Source organism: Monodelphis domestica, chromosome 3, assembly GCF_027887165.1.
Source record: "Monodelphis domestica isolate mMonDom1 chromosome 3, mMonDom1.pri, whole genome shotgun sequence".
Classification (NCBI taxonomy): Eukaryota; Metazoa; Chordata; class Mammalia; order Didelphimorphia; family Didelphidae; genus Monodelphis; species Monodelphis domestica.
In genome coordinates, this window is record NC_077229.1 from 83866759 (window position 1) to 83889167 (window position 22409).

The 22409-nt window shown below is 48.2% G+C and overlaps 1 protein-coding gene across 18 annotated transcripts in view; it reads left to right on the forward strand.

Annotated features, from left to right (window-relative positions):
* The first annotated feature begins 154 nt into the window (after nt 1-154).
* The window catches only part of WIZ (WIZ zinc finger), a 39900-nt gene continuing 17645 nt past the window's right edge, over nt 155-22409 (forward strand). For 4 of the 18 annotated variants that reach the window (XM_016432341.2, XM_016432347.2, XM_016432345.2 and 1 more), the window contains exons 1-5: nt 162-313; nt 2770-3025; nt 16223-16301; nt 18634-21134; nt 21889-22251. In XM_016432341.2, the coding sequence (XP_016287827.1) occupies nt 2827-3025; nt 16223-16301; nt 18634-21134; nt 21889-22251 (3142 nt within the window). In that variant the 5' untranslated portion in view covers nt 162-313; nt 2770-2826. Of the gene's footprint in view, nt 314-794; nt 2374-2769; nt 3026-16222; nt 16302-18633; nt 21135-21888; nt 22252-22409 lie in introns of those variants that run through there. The other 14 variants (XM_016432346.2, XM_007489694.3, XM_007489695.3 and 11 more) reach the window with 8 other exon arrangements.

A 22409-nucleotide genomic window follows, 5' to 3' on the forward strand; every position in this document is an offset into this window, starting at 1 on the left:
CCCTCCCACCCCAAAGGGAAGCCGTCGCGGCGGCTGGGGGGTGGGGGGGAAAGGGTGACCCCGACCTCCCCAACATGGCGTCACGACGGGGCTGTCGCGCTGAGGTCACGGCGGCGCGCCGGGGGGCGGAGCGGCCGGGCCGCGGGGCGGGAGGGGGCCGGGGGAGAGATTTAAAGGGACAATGTCCCCGGCGCGGCGGCGGAGGCCGCGGGACCGGGACAGGCGGCGGCGGCAGCGGCAGCGGCAACGGCAGCGGCGGCCGCATTGAACGGAGCCCGGAGCGCCCCGGGCCGGCCGGCAGCGCCGCCCTGCGGTGAGTCTCACCCTGGGACCCCCGCCCGTTCGGTCCGACCCGACCCGGCCCAGGGAGCCCCCGACGCTGCGGGCGGGGCGGGGCGGAGCCGCCGGGGGAGGGAGAGGCTCCGGCCCGGTCGCGGCCCCGACCCCGCGCCCGCCCCTCACCCCTGCCCAGCGCGGCCCGGACCCCCAGGGGCCAAAGGGCGAGGGGGGGGCCTCGAGGGCCCGGGGGCGGGGCCTATCCGGGGGCGGGGCTGGGGGGCGGGGCCCGGGCAGGTGGGGAGAGGGGCGAGCCGGGCCGGGGGCTGGGGGAGCCCCGGGGCAGGTGTCCCCGGGAGGCGGGGTCGCTTCCCTTTTCCTGTGGTTGGGGCTAGAAGCTAGGGGCTGGGGGCTGGGCCGGACTGGGGGCTGGCGTGGGCCTGGCCCTGAATCTATTCTCCCCTGGGGTAGGGAGCCCGGGAGGCCTGGAGCCCCCAGGAGACGCGGGCCTGGGTCTCCGGACCCCTCCCCCCATCCCGGCCTCTTTCCCGTTCCTTTTCTCTTCTTTCTTTTCCCTTCCCCCTTCTTTCCTTTCTTTTCTCCCTTCTCTTCCTTCCCTTCCTTTCTTCCTTCGCTTCTTTCCCTTCCCCCTCCTTTCCCTCCACCTTTCTTCCCTTTCCCTTCCTTCCCTCCCCCTTTTTTCCCTCCTTGTATTCCCTTTCACTTCCTTCCCTCCCCCTTCCATCCTTATCTTCCCACCCCATTTCCTTTCCTTCCTTCCCTAACTTCCCTCCCTTTTCCTTTCCTTTATTCTCTTTTTAACTTCCGTCTCTCCTTCCCTCCCTTTTCCTTTCCTTCCTTCTCTCCCTATTTCTCCTCCACATTCTTTTCCTTCTGTCCCTCCCTAACTTCCCTCTGCTTTCCTTTCTTCCCTCCTAACTTCCCTCCCCTCTTCCCCCTTTCCTTTCATTCCTCTCCTATTTCCCCCTTTCCTTTTCTTCCTTCTCTTCCATCTTTCTTCCCTCCCTTTTCCTTTTCTTCCTTCCCTCCCTATCTTCCCTCCCCCTTCCTTCCCTATCCTCTTTTTCCTTTTCCTTTATTCACTACCCATTTCCTTCCCCTGTCCTTCCTATCATCCTTCCCCCATCCTCTGTCTTCTTTTCTTCATTCCTTGCTTTCCTTTCCATTCCTTCTCTCTTCTTTCCTTCCCTCTTCCCTCTCTATCTTCCTTTCTTCCTGTATTCTTTCTTCTCTTTCACTCTTTTTTCTTTTCCTCTTCATACCTTCTCTTTTTCCCCTCTCACCTCCTCTGTAGATTTAGGATACTGAGGAAGAGGTTAGGTTCAGTCATCTATGGGGCTGAAGAGATTGAGGTTTTGCTCTCTCAGCCCCACCCTTCCAGGACCACCCAGGCATCATCACCCAAAGAGCCAAAGAGTCTTTGTCCTGCCAATTCCAGAAATGACAGTGGCCTCCTAGTATCAACTGTGTCCAAAGACTTGGAGCCTGCTCTAGCTAATTGCTGTCCTGCAACTGAGAAAGAAAACTTTCTTGTCCCTAGATTGGGGCAGGGGGCTTTGTACCCCTGCTCTGTTTTGTAGCACTTCCATAGGGTGTCATTTTCCTCCTCTTCTGACCCCTTGTCTTTGGACTAGGAGCAGTTGAAATCCAGGTCCCTTATTGTCTAGACTTATTTGTTTGACAGAATAACAGCTATCATGGAAGAAGTACTTAGATCTACTTAGGCCAGGTTGAGGGTCACTGGCATTCACTGAGACTGCCCTGCTTTCCTTAGCTAATACCCACCAGGGTGATACCAGGCCTCTGATCCTATGGGCTCTAACCCCAAAACAGAGAATAGAGCTTCCCAAACCAAGAGATTGGAGAGAGTGGGATGGTTTTGCTAGCCTTGCCCCAGGAATCCTGGGTAATCTGTACTGCTTTGCCTGTCCCCTATCCTCCTATCCAAAAGTCACCCCTCCCTCCCCCATACCCTTCCCTGGCCTCAGTCACTGGGCCCCATTCCTCTGTCTTCCCAACCTGTCTCTTGAGACAGTGCCTCATTCCTGTCCTTCACTTTCTGCTGTTACCTTGAAGGTATTTATAGGAAACTGGCTCAGATACCCCCACCCCCACCCCCAGCTAATTCTTTGTTTCTGGACCAGTGAGGCCTCCTGCTCCTCTCATCCTTCTTCTGGGGCCTCCCTGAGTCTGACCTCTAATCTGCCTTCCCACCAGCATAATGGGGACTGACTTCTTTTGGGTTGGGGGCACCGAAACATGTCAGGAAAGAATAGATGACTAAAGACTAGGGACACAGGAAAAGCAGAGTTGGGAAGCCCCAAGGGTTTCTTGTTGCCCTTTGGCCAGGAACTTTTCCACCTTTCCCTTCAGCCTTCATGATCTTGCTGTGTTCTGTCTCCCTGCCTTGAGGGTCTCTGGGAGCTACCTGCTTCTCTTCTTCCCTAAGTGTTCTCCATTCTCTCCTGCCAGATTTCTGGTGAGCTGGATGCCTCTTACAATGTCTTGCTGAACCTTCGGAGCCCAAGGATGGAAGTCCCCCCTGGGGGGGGCACAGCTGCCCCCGAGAGACCACCTAGCCTGGTCCTGAGGTCAGAAAGTGAAGAAGATGTAGAGACTGAAGATGTTGAAGAGGGCAGTCCCCTGGGAGCCCTGTATCCAGCCAGGTCATCTGGCCCCAGAAGCGTGGAGGGCCTCAGAGAGCCCCAGGATAATGATGGTGTTGCTGGTAAGGGGGTCTAGGGGTACAGCAACCAGGAGAGCATGGCATGCCTCCAGCTGTAATGGGAAGGGTCAAGGGGGGAAGGCACCTTGTCAGGCAAAGATGGCTTTGGTTCCACAGGGATACAAGGCAGATTTGGAATGAAAACCTAGCTCTGCCAACTGGCCTGCCCAGGAAGAGTGGCCTAGCTGAATCCTTGCTCCCCAAGTCAGGGGTGGGGGTGTTAAGTGAGAATTGGCCCATTTCCTAGTTCCAATGGGACTTCTCCTGGTCATGACTAGTGATGGCTCATGAGACCTTTAACCTGCCTTATATTTGTGGTCCATGGGTCTTTGTTCTTTCTCTTGGGCTTCTTGCCTCTTTGTGGATCTCTAAGCATTTAACCCAGGTTCCTAGGGGTTTTCTCCCCTTCTTTCCATCCTCTTTTTTAAAAAGACTGCTAGCTACATAGTGGGAAACCGGGAACCAGAGAAGGCAAGGGCTAAAGTGTCTGGATTCAGCTGAGTCAAGGTACCTGGGGCGAAGCTGGGCCTAGGCAGGCTCTGGTGTCTTCCTTCCTCAGTGAATGGAGGAGTAGAGGGGCCAGGTATCCTTTGATGGCTGGATGGCTGGATGTATCCCCTTGCCTATGCTTCAGTTTACTTAAACAGGAAGGAGACCAGCACTGACTGACTCCTTCACTTTGGGAAGACTCTCAGTGAGAAATGTAGTGGTTCCTTTTAGAGGAAGCTAGGATGCTGGGGTCCTGATTTCTGCCCCTCTCTGGGTCTCCCTCCTACCCCCTCTAAGTCTGTGGGATCTCACATAGCTCTTCTTCCTGATCTCCCTTGGGAGTTCCAGGACAGGGGCACCTCTTCCCCCTGTCCAACCCATCACAACTCAGAGAAAGTCAATGTCACTCACACAGAGGCATCGGAACATGGAGATCTCTGCCAGGGTTGGGGGTGGGAGACAGAAGAACTTGAATCCTCTGTCTCCAGCAGGGTTTTCTATCCTGCTGTTCTCTACCTATTCACTCTTTGGTGAACTCACCCCAGGAACTCCTACCTGCAGCCCCATCTTGGACTTGGACTAGTACTCAAGTCCTTTGTACTACCAGTGTTGTGTGAGACTTTGTCTTCACAATTTGACTCTAACCTCCATTTCTGGCCTCAAACCACACATTACTTCTGTCCTTCGTGCATTCATGTAACCTGAACTTCTACTTTCTGTCTCTCCTTCTCATCCTGCCCTTTCCCACCCCCCTGACCTTTGCTTTGACTGTTTTGGGTGACTGAGCCTTTGCCTCCTGGGATATCCCTCAATCATATCTCTAATGTGCCTTTTTTTTTCAGTCTATTCAGCACATATATGTACCTGCTCTGTACAAGACCCTACTTTGAAGGGGCTTATAATTTAAAAGGAGGGAAAGACATGCATGGGGGTGTGCTAGTAAATGCTTAACATTTGGCTTGGAGCAGGGATGGTGGTACACACACTTTAAGTTTAATCTATATTATTAACATTTTATCGATTTTCTTAAATCTAAATAATCAACAAAACAATAAATCCAGTCCTGATTTTGCTGATTTTTGAGATCTAGATGCTCACCCTGAAAATTTAATTATTGGCAAGAGCCTATTTGAGCTGACTCCAGCACACCCCTAGACACGCACATGCATAACTATGATACAGGGGAAAACAGAAAAAAAGTGCAGAAAGGAATAATCTAAGCAAAGCAGGGAAGGGGGGGAGATGGGAAGGCTTCCTGGAGGAGGAAGTACTTGAGTGGGTTTTGAAAGGGGGTTATTAGAGTCCATCGATTCAAAAATTTTGGAGTCACGGGGTTGCAGAGGAATGTTGCAAGCACAGGTGCAGAAATGATGAACTCAGAGGATGGAGACCTTGTGTGCTAAAGGGCACCCAGAATGGTGAAAGGCCTGAGGACCATCCCATGCAAGGAGCAGGTGAAGAAATGGATATATTTTATATGGAGAAGAGAACACTAAGGGGGCAGGATTCCTAGATACTTGTCTTCAAGAATTTGAAGACTTGTCCATGGTAAAGTGATTTGGCTTGTTCAGTCTACTTAGCCTCAGATGACAGAGCTGGCTAGGGACAATGGGGGAAGTCAAGGAGAGGTAGATTGGTGTTTGATGTGTAGAGAAAACACCTAATGATGAGAGCTGTTTAAAGGCTGAATAGATTCTCTTGAAAGGTATTGAGTTTCCCACTGGAGGTCTCTAAGCAAAGGCTGATTTGTTGGGGATGTTACAGACAGGATTCACTTATGCTTAGGAATAGAATGCCCTCAGAAGTCTCTACCAGTTCTGTGGATTCCCTGTTTCTTGGAGTGGAGAATATATGATGGAGAGTGGTATCAGATAGAAGGGTGGACCAGTTAAATGGCACCAAATCTTGGAGGGCCTTGAATGGGCAGACCAATTCAGTTAATAAATGCTTATTAAAGCACCTATAGTATACACAATACAGTATTACCCTATTGTGGCTGGGCAAGAGCTATAGTTTAGAGAAGACAATATTGCACCTTTATAGAGTTTCAGTTCAGTCTGAGATAAGGTGCTAGCACAGATAATAATATGTCACAATATTACATGATAGGTGTGTTAGGGAAGTATAAACAAAGGTCTGTGTGAGGTCCTGGGGGGCAAGCTCAAGGAATAGCAAACTAGGATCAGAAATTTCTGCTTTCTTTGATAGGCAGTAGGGAACCACTGATTTCTGAGAAGAATATTACATTATAGATTGTTTTTGGTGATTTCTAAGTACTTACTATCTCTTAAAAAATGGACTAGGCTCCCTGGGTCCCTTATATAGGGTTGGAAGCTAAAGCATTAAGAAGGGAGGGGCCTTGTCTAGGAATCAAGACTTGCTGAGCTGTGGAGAGAGACATGGAGCTCAAGAGAGTTGATCAACAACAGTGATCCATCCCTGTCTTTTCCTATCTTCCTGCAAGAAGATTTACAATTGCCTAAAAAGTCTGCTGATGTCCTTGGGACCCCTTGGTAGGGGGTGGTGGTGCTTTGGGAGTGACCTGGGTTCAGGATGGGGAACCAAGAACCTGGAACTGGGAAAGAGCATAGCCATGGGCCTCAGGGAGGGAATCTAGCACCTTGGCTCCTGATTCCCTTGTCCTGTCACATTCCCAGGGTCAGTGACGTGAGTGGGTTCAGTCATCTCCCATATCAGCTCCAGCCAGCGGAGCTTCCTTCCCTTTAAGTAAGGCCAGAACTGCGGGCCTCTAGAGCTCAGGCGCCTAACCCAGCTCAGTACCACAGTAGAGGTAGCCAGTGGACATACATGGATGGCTTTCACATGGCTAGCTTCCCAGAGCTCTCTCTTTTCCTGATGCCTTTCCATCCCCCCTACCCCACCCCTTACATATACACACCCCAATTACTGCCTTGCCTGGCCCTTCTTTCAGCCAACACCTGCCCCGCCAGTCTTGTGGGGTCTATAAATAGGCCCTAGTCCCGGGAAGATTCCATGTTGCCAGCTGCCCTAGGTGCATCACCCAGAAAGCTTTCTATCTGAGCACCACAGCTCAGCCTAGATACCAAGACATTCTTCTCTCCCTTCTGTACCAGATTCTGGGGAATCTGCTTCCTCAGGCCTGACAGCTTCTCTGTGCTCCGTCCACATGCTTCTGTTAGTTCAACTCACCTTGACTACACAGATGCTCCACTTTAAATTATTACCTTCAGTAACTATGATTCTGTGACCCTCACCTTCCCAAAAGGCCAGTCTCTATTATAGTGACAATTAGGAGGTTGGGGAAACAGGCTTTCCTTGACCTGGCCTTGTTTACCTTTCTGGAATTACAGAATATCAGAACAATGAAGGCCCCTAAGAACCCAGCCTATCAAAATTAGGAGGACCCTTAGAATATGTCAGATCTAAAAAGACCCATAAAATATAGAATGTTGGAGGAGGAAGGACCCTTAAAATACAGAAGGTCAGAGCTGGGAAGGACTTTAGAACATGGAATGTAAGAACTGGAAAGGTCTTAGAACACAGCACGTCAGTCCTAAGATAAACCTTGGAAACAGAATGTTATAGCTGGGAGGACTGTTAGATCATAGAATGTCATAGCTGGGAGCACAGTTAGCATGTGGAATGTCAGATCTGAGAGAACCCTTAGAACAGGAAATATCAGAGCTAGGAAGACCTTAGAATGCAGAATGTCAGAGCTCAGAGGGTTGTTAAAATATGGAATGTCAGAGCTGGGAAGGCCTTAGAATGCAGAAAACCAGACTTGGGATGGCCTTTAGAACATAGAATGTGACAACAGTGGGAGCATTTAGGACAAACACTGTCAGCTAGTAGAAGACCTCTTAGAACATGAAATGTCAGAGCTGAGAAAGCCCTTATAACACAGAATATAAGATCTAGAAAGGCCTAAGAAGACAATGTCAGAGGTAGGAGGGACCTTAGAACATGCAATATGGAAAGGGAATATCAGAGCTGTCAGGCACCTTAGAACATAGAATGTCAGAATTGAGTATGAGAGCTAGGAGGGTCCTTAGAACATGGAATATCAGACCTGAAAGAGTCCTTAGAACATGGAATATAGGAGCTAGAAAGGCCTTAGAATGCATAGCTGGGTAGACCCTAGAACATAGAATGTAGTAGAATACACAGCTAAGAGGCCCCGTAGAATGAGAAGTGTTGCTTAGAGGAGCTCTTAGAAGATGAAATGTCAGAGTTGAGAGGAAGACCCTTAGGATATAGAATGTCAGAGCTAGGAGAGACCAAAGAACATGAACTATCAAATCTGGGAAGATCTTAGAATGTAGAATGTTAGTCTTTAGAACATAGAGTGTCATAGCTGAGAGGGTCCTTAGAACATGGAATCTCAGAATTGGGAGAACTATTCGACAGAATGTCAGAGGTAGAAAAATCTAAGAACACAGACTGTCAGAGCTGAGGAGGGTCTTTAGAACATGGACTGTAGGAGCTGGAAAGATCTTAGAACACAGAATGTCAGACCTAGGAAGGCCTTAAAGAATGAGGAGTATCAACTGGTAGGACTGGGTACAGGAAATGTCAGAGCTTAAAAACATAGGATGTCAGAGCTAAAGAACTGGCTGGGAAGACCCTTAAAACAGGATATCAGAGTCGAGAAGGCCTTTAGAACACTTAATGTCAGTGAGGAGAGTCCTTAGAACATGGAATATATAAAATAGAAAAGGCTTAGAACATAAAATGTCAGAACTGGGAGAAGAGGCCACTAGGGTTAGTCCAGCCTCCTTTTTTTTTTTTCTTCACCTGTGAAACGTAAAAAACCAGAGTTCAGAGAAAGTTAAGTGAGACATGGCAGAGCTGAAACTAGAACTTGGTTGAAGTAAAAAGAATCAAGAACCTGGAACCACAGGATATGTGTGGCTTTAAATGCTAGGTTTCAGAAGTATTTTTTCACAATCCACATGAGGTTGGGCAAGTCCCTTAACTTCTCTGAATCTTGATTTTCTCTTCTGTAAGAGGAGGATGGGACCTGGGGTTTGAGAGAGATTAACCCACATTACTTGTAAGGTCCCTTCTGGCTCTGAATCCAGGATTTTATAATTCTGTGATTCCTAGCCTTGTGTTCTTTTAACCCCCCCATTAAATTGATACCACCATGGAAGGTCTTTTCAGAACAGAAGCCAGGTGGACTCTTGTGTCCCAGAAAGGCTCCTGGGAGGTGGGAATTAGCTCCTCCTCCAGAGGCCCCCATCCCTGGAAGCTGTAGCTAGTGGTAGCCATTGAATCCCTCTAGCTGTGCTCGGTGTGTCTGATAACTTGATGTGACAGGCGGAATCCTAGCATGATATATCTCTGTCTGCAGGTGCTGACCTTAGTCCTGGGTTTATTCATAAGGCCCCTGCCAGAAATAAAAAGATTGCTGGAGTAGGGGCTGTGGGCCATTGTGGTGTGTGTTTGGGAGGAAGGCACCTGTCTGCCTACTATATGCCAGGCACTATAATAAGTGGTAGTTTTTTGTTTCATTTTGTTTTTTTTTTCCTTAGAGATCATTCCATTTGAGAAACTAGGCTAGTCATATACTTTGACTTCATTCTCTGCCTTGTCTCAGTATGATAGGGTGAAGAGACTGGGTGAAGGAGAATCCTGTCTCCAACCTAGAATTGGACTCAAATCAGAGAGCAAGTCTCTGACTTCTGGTCCTGTAAGATATAGGCTTGACTTGGATTTGTGGGAAGGTAGAAGATTTTAGAACCCAATAGGAGGGTTCAGGTGGCCAAAGCTTTGTTTTGCAGAACCTTGGGTTCTAGTCTCAGCAATATTTTTGACTTAGTGTCTGTCAGCAAACAAGTGTGTCCTTTGAGATTTTCAGAGGACAGGTGATAGAATTTGGAGGTCTTTATGAGGTGAGTTTTTTATGGAATGGCAATGGAAAGAGCACTGATCTGTGATTTAGGAAGTCTGAAATCATTGTTAGCTCATTGAGATGTTGAATAATTGGTTTCACTGGACCTCAGTTTCTCATCTGCAAAATCGGAATAAGGACACTTGCTTTTATCATGAAGAGGAAAATGGAATGTGAAAATGATTCTTGGTCTTAGTGGCCCCTGGACAATCTCAAGGCTGTCCCTGTCAGTCAACCTGAGGACTCTAACTCCTTTTCCCTGGTATCTGTTGGCTCCCTAGCAAACCTGGCTACATTGGGAGCCTCAGTTCCCCTATCTTTACCAGAAAAAGGCAGAAATCATGGACTTTGCTTCTCTTTGGGGGGTGTTGATATTATGCTTGGTTATCACCCTTGATACTGTATCTCCTAACCTGTATATTATAAAGGTTTGCTGTTGTGTTTATGGCCATGAGTGCCACCAGTGCCGTCAGCTATGGACTGGCTTAGTCACTTGGGAGCTGCTTGCGTCTCTAAAGCCCTTTAAGGCATTTTGCTCACAACAGTCCCATGAAGGGGGAAAGTACAAGCATGAAAGCTCTGACCCTGGACAAATCACCTAACCTCTCTATCTCTGAGTGTCCTCATCTGCAAAATGAAACGGTTGGGCTACATGTCTTCCAAGATGCTTTCCACTTCTAAATCTGTGATCCTATAAATCCAAGGTGAGGTAACTTGCTCCCAGAATGGGGGTTTCAAAAGGCAAAATGGACTTAACTGGGAAATGGGAGAGCCATATTGTAGTAGATCTGGGGAGGAAGTTTCTGATGTGCTGTCAGCCTCTAAACTACAGGTGAGACAGTTTTATAGATGGGAACAGGAAATCAGACAGGAAAGATAGTCTGGCACTGGGTAATAAAGGGGCTTGAATGCTAGACTTCAGTCTTAGCTTTTGCAAGTGTTTTTTCCCTGGTCTCCCACACTCCTGGGGCTATTTCCATTGGGTGTATCTTGTGTATAACCTATATAGTTATTTATGTTTTCTTTCCATTAGAATAGGAGTTTCTAGAGGGTAAGGATTGGACTTTTCTTTTTCTTTTTCTTTTCCCCAGTGCTTAGTGAGTTCCTAGCACACTTAATAAATGTTTGTTGAGTGACTGAGGAAGGACTTGAAAGCCAACATAATCCAGTAGAAAGAGCCCTGAACTGAGTCAGAAAGCTCTGCCTCCAACTAGCTGGAGCCTTGAATAGTCCCCCACAAATTGGCTCTTACTTTTGGGCAAGGCATTGGGCTCAATACAAAAATAAAAGGCCCTGTTGTTGAGAGCAAGCAGCTTCCTTCTGTGAACCTCCAGTTTCTCATCTGTAAAGTGATGAAACTGGACCAGAACCTCATAGAACTTGAATCTGGCATTGTAGGATCTGGATTCAAATCCCTGTTCTATTGATCATGTCAGGTGTTAGAGAAGTAATCCCTGTTCTTCAAGCTTACATTTCTACTGGGGAGACAGCAAAGGCATATCCTAAGTATTGACAGGAGAGAAGATAAATATAAGGCACTAGCCCCTTCCCTTTGGGAGGGAAGACAATAGTATTTGAGGCAAGTCACTTACCTTCCCTGTTTCCCAGTTTCAGGAGGGAAAAACAGAAGATGGAAGAGGTAGCAGTAAACTGGAGAGATTGCTGGCCTTGGAGTTTGGAAAGCTGGGTTTGAGTCTTGGCTCTGATTTTCATCAGCTGTGTGACCTTGGGCAAAGTCATATCTCTCTAGTCTTTGTTTTTCCTATATATAAAACAGGAATAATTCTCATATCTCCTATGTAAATCTTAAATGACTATAGAAATGTGCATTCCTGATGTAGCCACCATTGTTCTGCTGTTTATATTGGTTTTTGTGCTCCTGCTAGTTCAAGTTTATCTCGAATTATTTCCACCAATAACATGTGTGTTCAGGAACTCCTTCCCTTCCATACTTTCTTAGGGTGACAGCTTGCAAGCTCTGGTCCTATGACTAGAGTACTACCCCAGGGCCCTGGAGTAGAGGCTACTTCTCAGCATACTCTGAGCATCCCAGGCCTTTCTGTAGTACTCAGGGAGGAGATAAAGAGCAGACTGATTGTTCTTCCCCAACACAACTATTTTCCCTTCCCCCTTCCCACTCCCAGCTATGACAGAACAGCTTTGGACTATGTCCTGGTGCTTCTTGGTGGCTGGAGATTGTCTTCCACTTTCTTTTCTGATTGTTGAGAGATTATTTCATCATTTCATGGGAGCCATTGGTGATAAGAATTCACATTTTTGACAGCACTTTAGAACCTGCAAAGTTATTTCCTTACCACAACCATTCAGTAATGGAGGCAGGGCAAATATCCCCATTTTATAGAAGAGGAAACTGAGGCTCAAAGGAATTAACTTATTTCTCTAAATTGTTGCAGCTAAAAGATGGGAACCTGATAGGTGGAACTGGGACTTGAACTCACATGGTATTTTAAGGTTTACAAAGGGACTCCAATCCAAATCTAATGCATTAGAAAGTTGCAAAACAAAATGTTATTTTGAAATCTGATGAGGATGGTTATTTTTGACTGGGACATCATGAATGACTTCCTGGATGAGGAGGTATCTGAGTTGTGTTTTTTTTTTTTAATTAATTTGTGTTGATATCTTTTCTGTTTACATCACTTACTCATTGTATCCCTCCATCTCTCAAATTGCTGTCATGTATAACAAAGAATAAAAAAAGAGGAAAAAAACAGTTCAGCAAAACTAACCAACATATTGGGGGAAAGTCTGACATTAAATGTAGTGTTTCACATTGATGGCATTCCACTTTTGTAAAGAAACAGGGGAAGATGCCTTTACGCATCTCTTCTTTGGGGCCAAGTTTGCTTGATATATTTTCACACCATTGTTTTGATTGCTCTGTTGTTGTTATTTCCACTTACATTGTTGTAGTTATTGAATATATATTTTTCCTCCTTCATTTGCTTTGTATCAGTTAATATAAGTCTTCCTATTCTTTTCTGTGTTTATCATATCCATAATTTCTTACATCTCATTAATAGTCCATTACATTCATGAACCACCATCTGTTTATAGCTCTTCTCTTACCAATGAAGTACTACTATAGATATTTGGGTGTATATGGAGCCTCTGGATTTTAAAGGCTAGCTAGAACTTGAGCCAGTAAATATGGGTTGGGAGGACATTCCATGCATAGGAAACCATGTCTCACTGGCTAACATCCATGGCCTAGGGGTGGAGGGGGGTGGGATTTGTTCTCTCCCTCTGCCAACAACCTTGGGGTGGACAGTTCCAGGCTGGAGGCAGGAACATTCACTGCAGCACTCCTAAGCAGGGACTGGCATAAGAGAGAAGGAGGAGACAGTTATGGGGAGGAGACAACTTCTATAGAGTATTTATAGAGCAGTATAGAGGAGAGAGCATTGAATGTAAAGTTGGAGCACATTGCCTTGAGTCCTGGATCTGCTATTTACTATTTCTGTGAACTTGGGCAAATGGCTTAACCTCCCTGGGCCAGTGTCCTCATTCAAAAAATCAGGGTGTTGAACTCCATAATACTGAAGGACCTTTCCCTCTCTAATTCTTTTATTCTGTGTCTGGCCTCCTGGAGTCAGCTATTGGGAGGCCATGGACAGAAAATGCTTTCCCTTCCCTAGCTAGGTGTTCATTCTTCTTGGAACAGGGCAACGCTAATGCTCTTAGTCAGTGCTTTCAGATAAGGCACCACCACCAAGTATAATATTTCCAGTTAACTGCCAAGATGGTTCCCATACTGTTTGTGCCTAAATTTTCTCATGTGAGTGGGTTTCTATCAGGACAAGTTTGGGAGGAAATGCCAAAGCTGCCCCTCAAACCCCTCCCTTTCTAGTAACCATGCTGTCACTTTTCTTTCTTCTCTCTTCTTTGCCCCTCCTTCTGACCCTCAGGGGTCATCTAGCCTCAAGGTATTTATTACCCTTCTCCAGATTGTTCATTTTTTTGTGGGGGAAGCTCCTAGGTTCCCAAGGGCAATGTATGGAAGCACAGACAGGGGTCTTTCCTGAGTCCCTTTCCCTCCAAGCTAGCCATTCTTCCTTCCTGGCAAGGTGGCTCTCTCTCTCTCTGTCTCTCTCTCTCTCTCTGTCTCTCTCTCTCTCTCTCTCTCTCTCTCTCTCTCTCTCTCTCTCTCTCTCTCTCTCTCTTTCTCTCTCTCCCTCCCTCTCCCTCTCCCTCTCCCTCCCACCCCTCTCCCCCTCTCCCCCTCTTCCCTTCTCCCTCTCCCCGCCTTTCTCTACCTCTTCTCCTGAGACCATATGGGCAAGCATCCCTGCTGTAGCTGTGGTTGGTCTGCCTGAGAGTGGTTGCCAGATAATACCTTAATCCTTTAACTCTCAAGTGCTCTCAAGTCCTTGTTGTCTCCTCTGATCCTCCCCACGGGGATGAATAGTCTCCATGAAGTAGGCAAGGCAGCAGGGAATATGACCTCTATTTTACAGATAAAGAAACTGAGGCTCAGAGAGAGAAAGTGACCTGGACCCTTTGAGCCAGATAGGACAATAGACCCATACAGGACAACCCCTTGTTTTTGTACATAGAGGGGAGTGACTTAGCTCAAGCCACATAGTTAGTTTAGTAGAAGAACTGGCCCTTGAATCCACTTCTCTTTCCTCCCAACCTATGTCTTTCCTTATGGTTTTGTTCCCTCAAATCCCTCTGACCCCATTCTCTGGGGCAGATACTATCTGTCCTTTCCTGCCCACTTGATCCAGGACTGTGCTCATCCCTAACTTGTCTTTCAGCCCTGACTGTATTAGGTACTGCTTAATGCTGCCCTTCTTCCTAGCCTCTTATCCCCCTGGATCTGGGCCCTCTTTCACTGAGGTAGTGAAGTCCTTTGCAGCTGCTAAGGTACCAGGTGGGCCTGAGAAAGAAAACAGGAATTATTAGCATCCAGGCCTGAGCACCAGGCCACAGGAACACGACTGGATCCAGCTGGATCATGTTTAGGGTTGTCTCTCCTATCTAGTTGCCTAAAACTAGCTCCTTCCTATTGTAGGACCTTCTCTCTCTGACTCTTCAAGAAATCTACCTTCCCATAGGAAAAGCCCTGGATTTGGAGTCCAAAGGTCAGAGGACTTGATTCCCTTTGAGTCTCTGCCCTCCCCTTTGATAATCTATGATGCTAGCAAGCAAATCCCTTAGCATCCATGAGCCGCAGTTTCCTCAACTATAAAACAAGGCAAAAAGTCTTGCAGCATATACTTTGCAGGATTATAAGTTATTTTGGAAGTGTTAAAGCCTATACACATTAATTATTATTGATTATTAAACAAGCTGGTCTTCCCACCTAGCTTTGAGCCTCCAAAGTACACAGACAGAAGTCTCAGCCTTTGTTCTCTGACTTTTTTCTCCATCTCTCCTGGGCCCTCTTTTATACATTCATTCTTTCTCTCCTTTTTCTTACTATTTACTCTTCCCTATCTCTCCTATTTCCACTCAAGCTTCCTCTGATCTGTAGTTTGGCTGTGCCCTTCAGGCTTCTAATATCTTGCTTAAACACAAAGTGGATAACCACAGTCAGAATTTGGCTTGGCCAAATTCTCAACAGCAAGGGAGAGAGAGAGAGAGACAGAGAAAGAGAGAATTGGGCTTGTAGTCAGGAAGACATAGATTCAAATCTTGCCTCACATATTTATGATTTGTATGACCTTGGACAAGTCAGCTCTCTTGTGTGCCTTAGTTACCTCATCTGTAAAATAGGGATAATAATAATATCTAACTCACAGAGTTGTTATGAGGACTATATAAAATAGTAGATGTGAAATTTCTCTATAAACCTTGAAGAGCTATGTAAATGTCACCTGTTATTATAATAATTATTATCAGCAGCATTATCCTCTTCTTCATTGTATGATGAACTACCTAAGGGAAAGCAGGGCTTGGGGACTGGCTTGTGGTATGGCATGTCCCCCAGGGAAAGAAGCTACCATTTAAAAGAGGGTGAAGTTGGCCCAGAGCTGATGTTATATAGGGCTGGGTACCAATCAGGACCCATCTATTTGATCCATGGCCCCCTGAATATTGATTGACTGTGCTGCCTTTCTCAAAGCTGAAGAAAGAGTTGGCAGCCTGCCAGATGAGCATAGCTGAGATCTGGCATTTTTTAGGAGGAGACCCAGAACAATATAGAAGCTGCAATATTTAGATGTCATACGGCCTAAACACCCAGTCATCTTATGGAATGAAATGTAGATGAAAGATACCATTCAGATTTAGTGGGGAGACTTCCATGGGATATAAAATTAATCATGAGTGATTGATTACATGTGCATTTTTAGTAGCCTGCCATATGTCTGTGTATGTATGCTTCCCATTCCCATTATACAAAGAACTCAGACTATGGAGTCAGCAGAACTGGGTCCAAAACCTGACTATGTCTCTGTATGACTTTGGGCAATTCATTTCCCTACTCTGGGCCTCAATTTTTCATCTGTCAAATGAGGGAGTTGTATTAGATGATCTGTATGGGCCTTGCCAGCTCTGAATCTGTGACTGGACCAGTCTAAATGGCCACTGAGAGGTCTAAGTGATTGGACTCAGCACTGAGTTTCAGAAGAAGACAGGATATTGGTTTAGATGGGGGGAGTGGGGGAGGAGGTGAATTCCCCAATGTGATTAGAATTAGAAATAGACCCCCAAGTCTTTCCTCTCCCTTTTCCCCTATGGGTACCAGTCCAAGGGTGGAGGGTAGGGAAGTAAGGGACTGGGGAAAGGGCTGGGCAGCCCCAGCTTGGAGCTGGGAAGGGAGTGGGAATGACCCTAGAGCCCTCAAGATTTCCCCATCTTTGTTACAGATGGGCCACCCCATCATGGCCTCGGCGACAGCCTCCCCTCTGCCTCTGCCGCCACCAGCGCCCACCGGAGCAGCAGCCGGTGAGTGCCAGGCTAGTCTGCTTCTCACTTCCTGGGGGGATGGAATAGGGTGGGCTCCATGCCTGAGGACAGCCTCTTCCCCCTCTCCTGGCCCCCTTTCCTCTTTTCCTCTAGTCTCAGACTACTCCCTTGGAGCCCAAAAGAGCAGGAACCAGACTTTTCCTAGTATGGGGGCACTGCAGACCAGGATGAACATATTTGGTAGGCCAGACCAGAAGGGGGTACCCAGGGTGGGGGGGGGGAAGGCATCTCTAGATGGGATTCAGAGCAAATGCATATAATTAACTCATTTATCTGAATTTGTGGAGAAAGTAGTGGTCTGTGGATCAATGGCAAGTAATGTGCTTGGCTTTCAGTTCAATGCATTAAATGCCTACTGTGTGTAAGAACTTGTGCTGTGGGGATGCAGTGTGCCCAAGGGGGGAGAATGTAGGGGTGGGGACAGTCTCCATTGCCTAGGTTGGCTCCTGATCAGAAGAGCAGCAGCATGGTGTAGTGGAAAGAGCCTTGGGCCAGGAGTCAGGAAAGACCTGAGTTCTAATCCCACCCCAGACACTTCATGGCTGTGCAGTTATGGGCAAGTCACATTAACCTCCCAGCCTCACTCTCTTCATTTGTAAAATGGGGTATAGTGGTTGCATCACCTACCTCACAGGGTTGTTGTGAGGAGAGCATTTTGTAAGGCCTAGAGCACTAACAGTATATGAGTTATTACTGCTGCTACACAAGTGAAAGGTAACAGCCTCTGCCCTCAAGGAGCTCACTCTAATTGGCAGGAATTACAGAGGCAGAGCATATTAATGCAAGTCAAAGGCTGAGGTGAAGGACCCTGAGAATGTTTTAGGAAGAAGAGAGCACCTGGGGGAGGAGGGATCACCTGAATCAGGTCCTATGAGGAAGGTTTTCAACAAGCGCAAGTGAGGAGGGGGTAAGATTCAGGACAAGACACCATGCTCTGGACCAAGGCTCATAGGCAGTTTCACAGTTCTAGAGTCCAGCCCTCTAATGCCCAAGGGTGAGGAAACAGACTCAGAGAAGGAAATGACTTGCCCAAAGTCACATAGTTAGTAACAGGAAGAATAGGACTTCAACACAAGTCCTGTGGCTATCAGTGGCCCTCCTTCCAATTCACCATGCAATAACGGTCTTCTTCTCTCCTCCCTCCCTCTTCTTCCTCCTTTCCTCCATCCTTCCCTTCTTCCCTCTCCTCCTTCTCTTCCACCTCTAAGTGAGCTTCCTAATCATGCTTTGCATGAGCCCATATTAAAATGGCCTCGCAGTGCCTAATGGGAAAAGGTTCTGGAATAAGCATCTAGAACCAAGAGGAAGGCAGGCTGGGAATGTGCTTGTGCTGTAGGGGAAGCCACTTCCTAGGGACAATGGAGAATTGCCTGTATGTTTTCAAGCATACCATTAGGTGCAGACATGATGTAGGAAATTCTTGGCCCTTGGCACCTCTGAATCCTGCCCAGGGAAAGAAAGATGGGGGGGAGTACTGGTGGTACCAAGGAGAAACCTGGGGATACAATCTCAGGGACTACAAATTCCAGAATGTACTGGGGCCAATTAAGGTGGGACATTGAATGCTAGGAACCATGCCTTTCCCTATAAATAGATGCACCTGGTTACAGGGTTACATGCCCCTGGGAAGTCCCCTCAGACTTCGCCTGGGATGTGGGGTTAGTGTTGTTGGAAGAAATACAACTGCGTGAGTGGCTTAGGGCCACTTGTGACAACCTTCCAAAATCAGGCCTCTTGGCCTCCTAGCTCTGCCCTGTCATGTCCTCTGTGAGCCAGAGACAGGGCTCACGCAGGGCGGGAGCCCACTGAGTAGAGGCTGAAATGGGATAAGATCCTGTCCCCTCTGTGAAGGGGAAGGATTTCCTCTTTAGGAGGAAATCCCAAGACCTAAATTTCCCTGGCAGTGACTTGGAAGTGTGGTGAGAAGTGGGAACTTGGGCAGGATAGAGCAAGATGGCCAGCATGACAGGCAGAGCTAAGACAAATGGCTTCTAGGGCCTTCCTTACATCCCAGGAGAAGCATAGTTCCTGCACTACCTCATCACTAGTTGAATCAGAGGGACTGGGTTCAGATCTCTGTTCTACTACTTATGTGATCTTGGGCAAGTCATTGTCCTCTCTAGGCCTCAGTTTTTCTTCCTCTGGAAAATGAAGAGGTTGAATTAGATGAGCTTTAAGTTTTCTTCCACTTCTAAATCCTATGATCCTTTCCTTGTTCCCCTCACTCCCCTCCCCCTATCCACTAGGGCTGCTCTTAGCCATGCTGGCCTCATACTGGATCAGCTCCTAACCTGTTGGTGATTCTTTGCAGCTACCGGGATGGAGGTGGTGCAGAATTCCCTCTGGGTTCACCACCGCTGCTGCTCCTGGGTCGGTTCCCCAGCCCTTCGGACGGGAGGGGCAGCCGGGCACCGTGGGAACACCCCCTTTGTGCGGACAGAGGGGCCGATATCAGGGAGGAAAGCACTTTAGAGAGGCCGTCCGGCTCCAGGGAGGCTGGGGCCCCATTCTATTCCCAGGAGGCCTCCTTTGTCAGCGAGTCCAAAGCTGTACATACTGTGAAAACTCACACTGAATTGGGAGGGGGGCCGGAGCTTCGAGGAGCTCCTGAGATTGCGGCTGAGCCCCCTGTTCCTCTGGGGTCCTGGGAGGACAGGCACCCCCACTCTGAACCAAAGTCCCTTGATACTTTCCACAGAGAGCACTTATTGAAGAACAAGAAAGGCATCCTGAGGTTTGATTGGTTCTCAGACCCTGATGAGAATGTCCACTATAGGGAAAAGGGCCAAGGTCTAGACAGTGGAGTTGGGCAATCAGTCCGAGCCCATCCCCTTCAAGAGACGGCTCCCCCACTGACTCTTCCAGGTTTCAGGAAAAGCCCTGCGCCCAGGTTAGGCAAGATCAGAACCCTGGACGCAGCAGTGGTCACTGAAAGGAAGGGGCTAGTGGCAGAGCCTGAGGTGTCTGAGAGGAGCCCTCTTACTGAACATCCTACTGAATGGGTCCTGCCCAGGCCCAGCCTTCAGGCAGGGCCTGAACTAGCAATCAGTAAACAGACTTGGACTGTGAATGAGGAAGATTCTGTGGAGCGGCTGTCCCTAGAGTCTCCACCCTGTGGTGCCTATGACATTGAGATGAGGCCCTACTTCTGTGACTTGGTAGAGGAAGCTGACAAGGAAACACTGGGGCAGGAGGAAGATCCTGCTGTCTATACTTGTATCGAGTGTAGCATTTACTTCAAGAAGAAGGAGCATCTCCTGGATCACATGATGCAGCACAGCCGAGGTCCTGGGCAAGACCCTGTAGGTGACTCCCGAGGGGGACAGGGGCAATTCTCTTGCAGTGAGTGTGGCTGGGCATTTGGAGACCCTGGCACCTTGGAGCAGCACCGCCGGCTCCACCAGGAGTCTAGGGAGAAGATTATTGAGGAAATTCAGAAACTGAATGAATTCCCAGACGAAGGACGAGATGCACGACTTCAGTGCCCCAAATGTATGTTTGGCACCAATTCCTCCAAAATCTTTGTTCAACATGCCAAGATGCATGTCAGGGATAGGAGGGACCAAGGAGCCAATAGCCTGGGCCTCTCTGGTCGCTCAGGTGGTGAGGCCCAGGACAGTGCTGGCCACCTTGCATACAAACACTTCAGATCCAATGAGCTACCAATAGCCCAGGGACCATCCCTAGGCTTAGGAAAGGGCCTTCACAGTTGCATCCTCTGTGGTTTCCCGGCCCCTAATGAGAATGTTTTGAAGGAACATGTGAAGTATGCCCACTCCCACCAGCCCTGGGGGGGAGATGTTGAAGCTTTTGAGGATCCCGGCAGCCAGCCTGGAACCAGCCGTGATACCTACAGTCCTGCTCGGTTAGCCCAATTGCCTGATATGGGCTATTTTGGCAAAGCAGATCGGCTGTTTGCTCCACCATGGCAAGAAGCCTCTGCTCATTATGATCCTACCCCTGCCTTTGCCTTGGGGCACCATCGGCTGGAAAGGAGTGGCCGGGTAAAGAGGGCCTTTCCCACTCCTAGCTTCCATTCAAGAAAAATGCTTCCATATAGTTCTACTCACAAGACCTTGGGAACATTGCCATTCTCCTCCGCCAAAGTTTATAATAACCCCTACATCTTGCATCCTAATAAGAAAAAAAGTATGGTTCACCTAAAGGACCTGGAGAGTGATATGGATCAAGACTTCCTCACTGGATGGGAGGAGATCAGGCCCTCAGGGTCATATGCCAGTGACATGGGGAGCATGGAGGAAGAGATGTCAACCACTGAGATTGACTTCCCCCAGACCCAAAACTTTAACCCTGACACCATCCCCCAACCTGCTTTGGAGCTCAAGAGATCTTTTCGAGATGCCCTGCAGAAGGCTGAGTCCTCAGAGGCACAGCAGCACCAGCTGCGGAAGATGGTCCCTATTGTCCTTGTGGAGGAGATGAATCTACAACCCTCCCAGGGACCTTTCCAAGCTCCAGGTCAGCTGGCAAAGCCCCAAGGGGCCACCTCTTCCACAGAGCTGATGCTGGATGGGCCTATCCCTCTGGATTTCTTGCTTCTGGACTCCCCACTTGAAGGGCCCTTGGGGATTGATGACCTCTTTGACTCAGACTCCCCCATGCTAAAGAATGAGGAGAGGAAGTGTCCCTACTGCCCAGACAGGTTTCACAACGGGATTGGTCTGGCTAACCATGTTCGGGGCCACTTGAACCGTGTAGGGGTGAGCTACAATGTTCGGCATTTCATCTCTGCTGAGGAAGTAAAAGCAATCGAGCAAAAGTTCTCCTTCCAAAAGAAGAAGAAAAAAGGTAGTATGTAATCAATTTGAGAGTCTCCTAATTTAAAACAAATGTACAAAAACAAAAATGGGGTTAAGTGGCACCCTCCACTCCATGGAGATAGGTATGTATATGTTATCCCACTCCAAGACATGGGCCTGCGTGTGACTCTAGACCTGGATAAAAGGCCACTTGGAGATACAGGGTCCATCCAAGCCTCATTACTCAAGGGGAAGGGGACAGGGAGGGAGAGATTGGGCAAACCAAATTTCCCATGTCTTATGTGCTGAGCCCCACTCCCCCTCAACAAGACCAAGAGTTGGTCAGGACCCCAGATAGAGGAGAAGTGAGGGGAATCTGCCCTTGGATATCATGGGCAGAAGAAACCAGGGAGCATCTTAGTTGTTGGGTTATCCATGACAGCTCCAGTAAGAAGGAAGGGTTGAGAAAGTATTCAAAAGGCAATGAGGGAAGAAGTATTGGCAGGGGGACCCAGCCAGCCCACCTGGAACCAGCCATGATGCCTACAGCCCTACTCAGCTGGCCCGGTTTCCCAGCAGGGACTATTTGAGCAGGGTTGGGACAAAGGAGGGTATGAAGGACAAGAGAGATGGGGAATGTGTACAGCTGAGTCCAGGAAAGTGGTGCCATGGTGGGGAGGAGGGAAGGGGTGGACATCATAGAAGACAAAGGCCCCATCATTAGTCTCCAGAAGTGGGCCAGGGCTAGGAAATCCATTCCATACAGGGTACTAGACTGACAGATTGTCCTACTCTTTTCTCCACAGTTGCCAACTTTGATCCCAGCACATTCAGCCTGATGCGCTGTGAGTTCTGTGGAGCAGGCTTTGATACCCGAGCAGGTCTTTCTAGCCATGCCCGGGCTCACCTTCGAGACTTCGGCATCACGAACTGGGAGCTCACAATTTCACCCATCAACATTCTCAAGGAGCTTCTGGCTGCCTCAGCTGAGCGCCCTGTTTTGGTAGCCCCAGGCCCAGGGGAGCCTGGGTCCCCAGGCTGTGATCGGGAGATGCTGGGCTTTGGCCCACCCACCCTGATGACTGTGTCTGAGTGCAGAGGGCGGGGCTCACCACTCTCACCATTCCCCCAAGCCTGGGGTGATGAGTTGGGGCCAATCTACCGAGATGGTAAGAGACATCTGGGGTTTTTCATAAAGTAAGATCTGTGATTTCTGCCTGGTCCCTGAGGAGGAGGGAGGAACCCCAAACTCCTTGACTTAAGAGGTTCCTAACTAGTTTTCAATTTGGAGCAGGTGTTATCATGAAGGAGGAGGCACAGGCCTAAA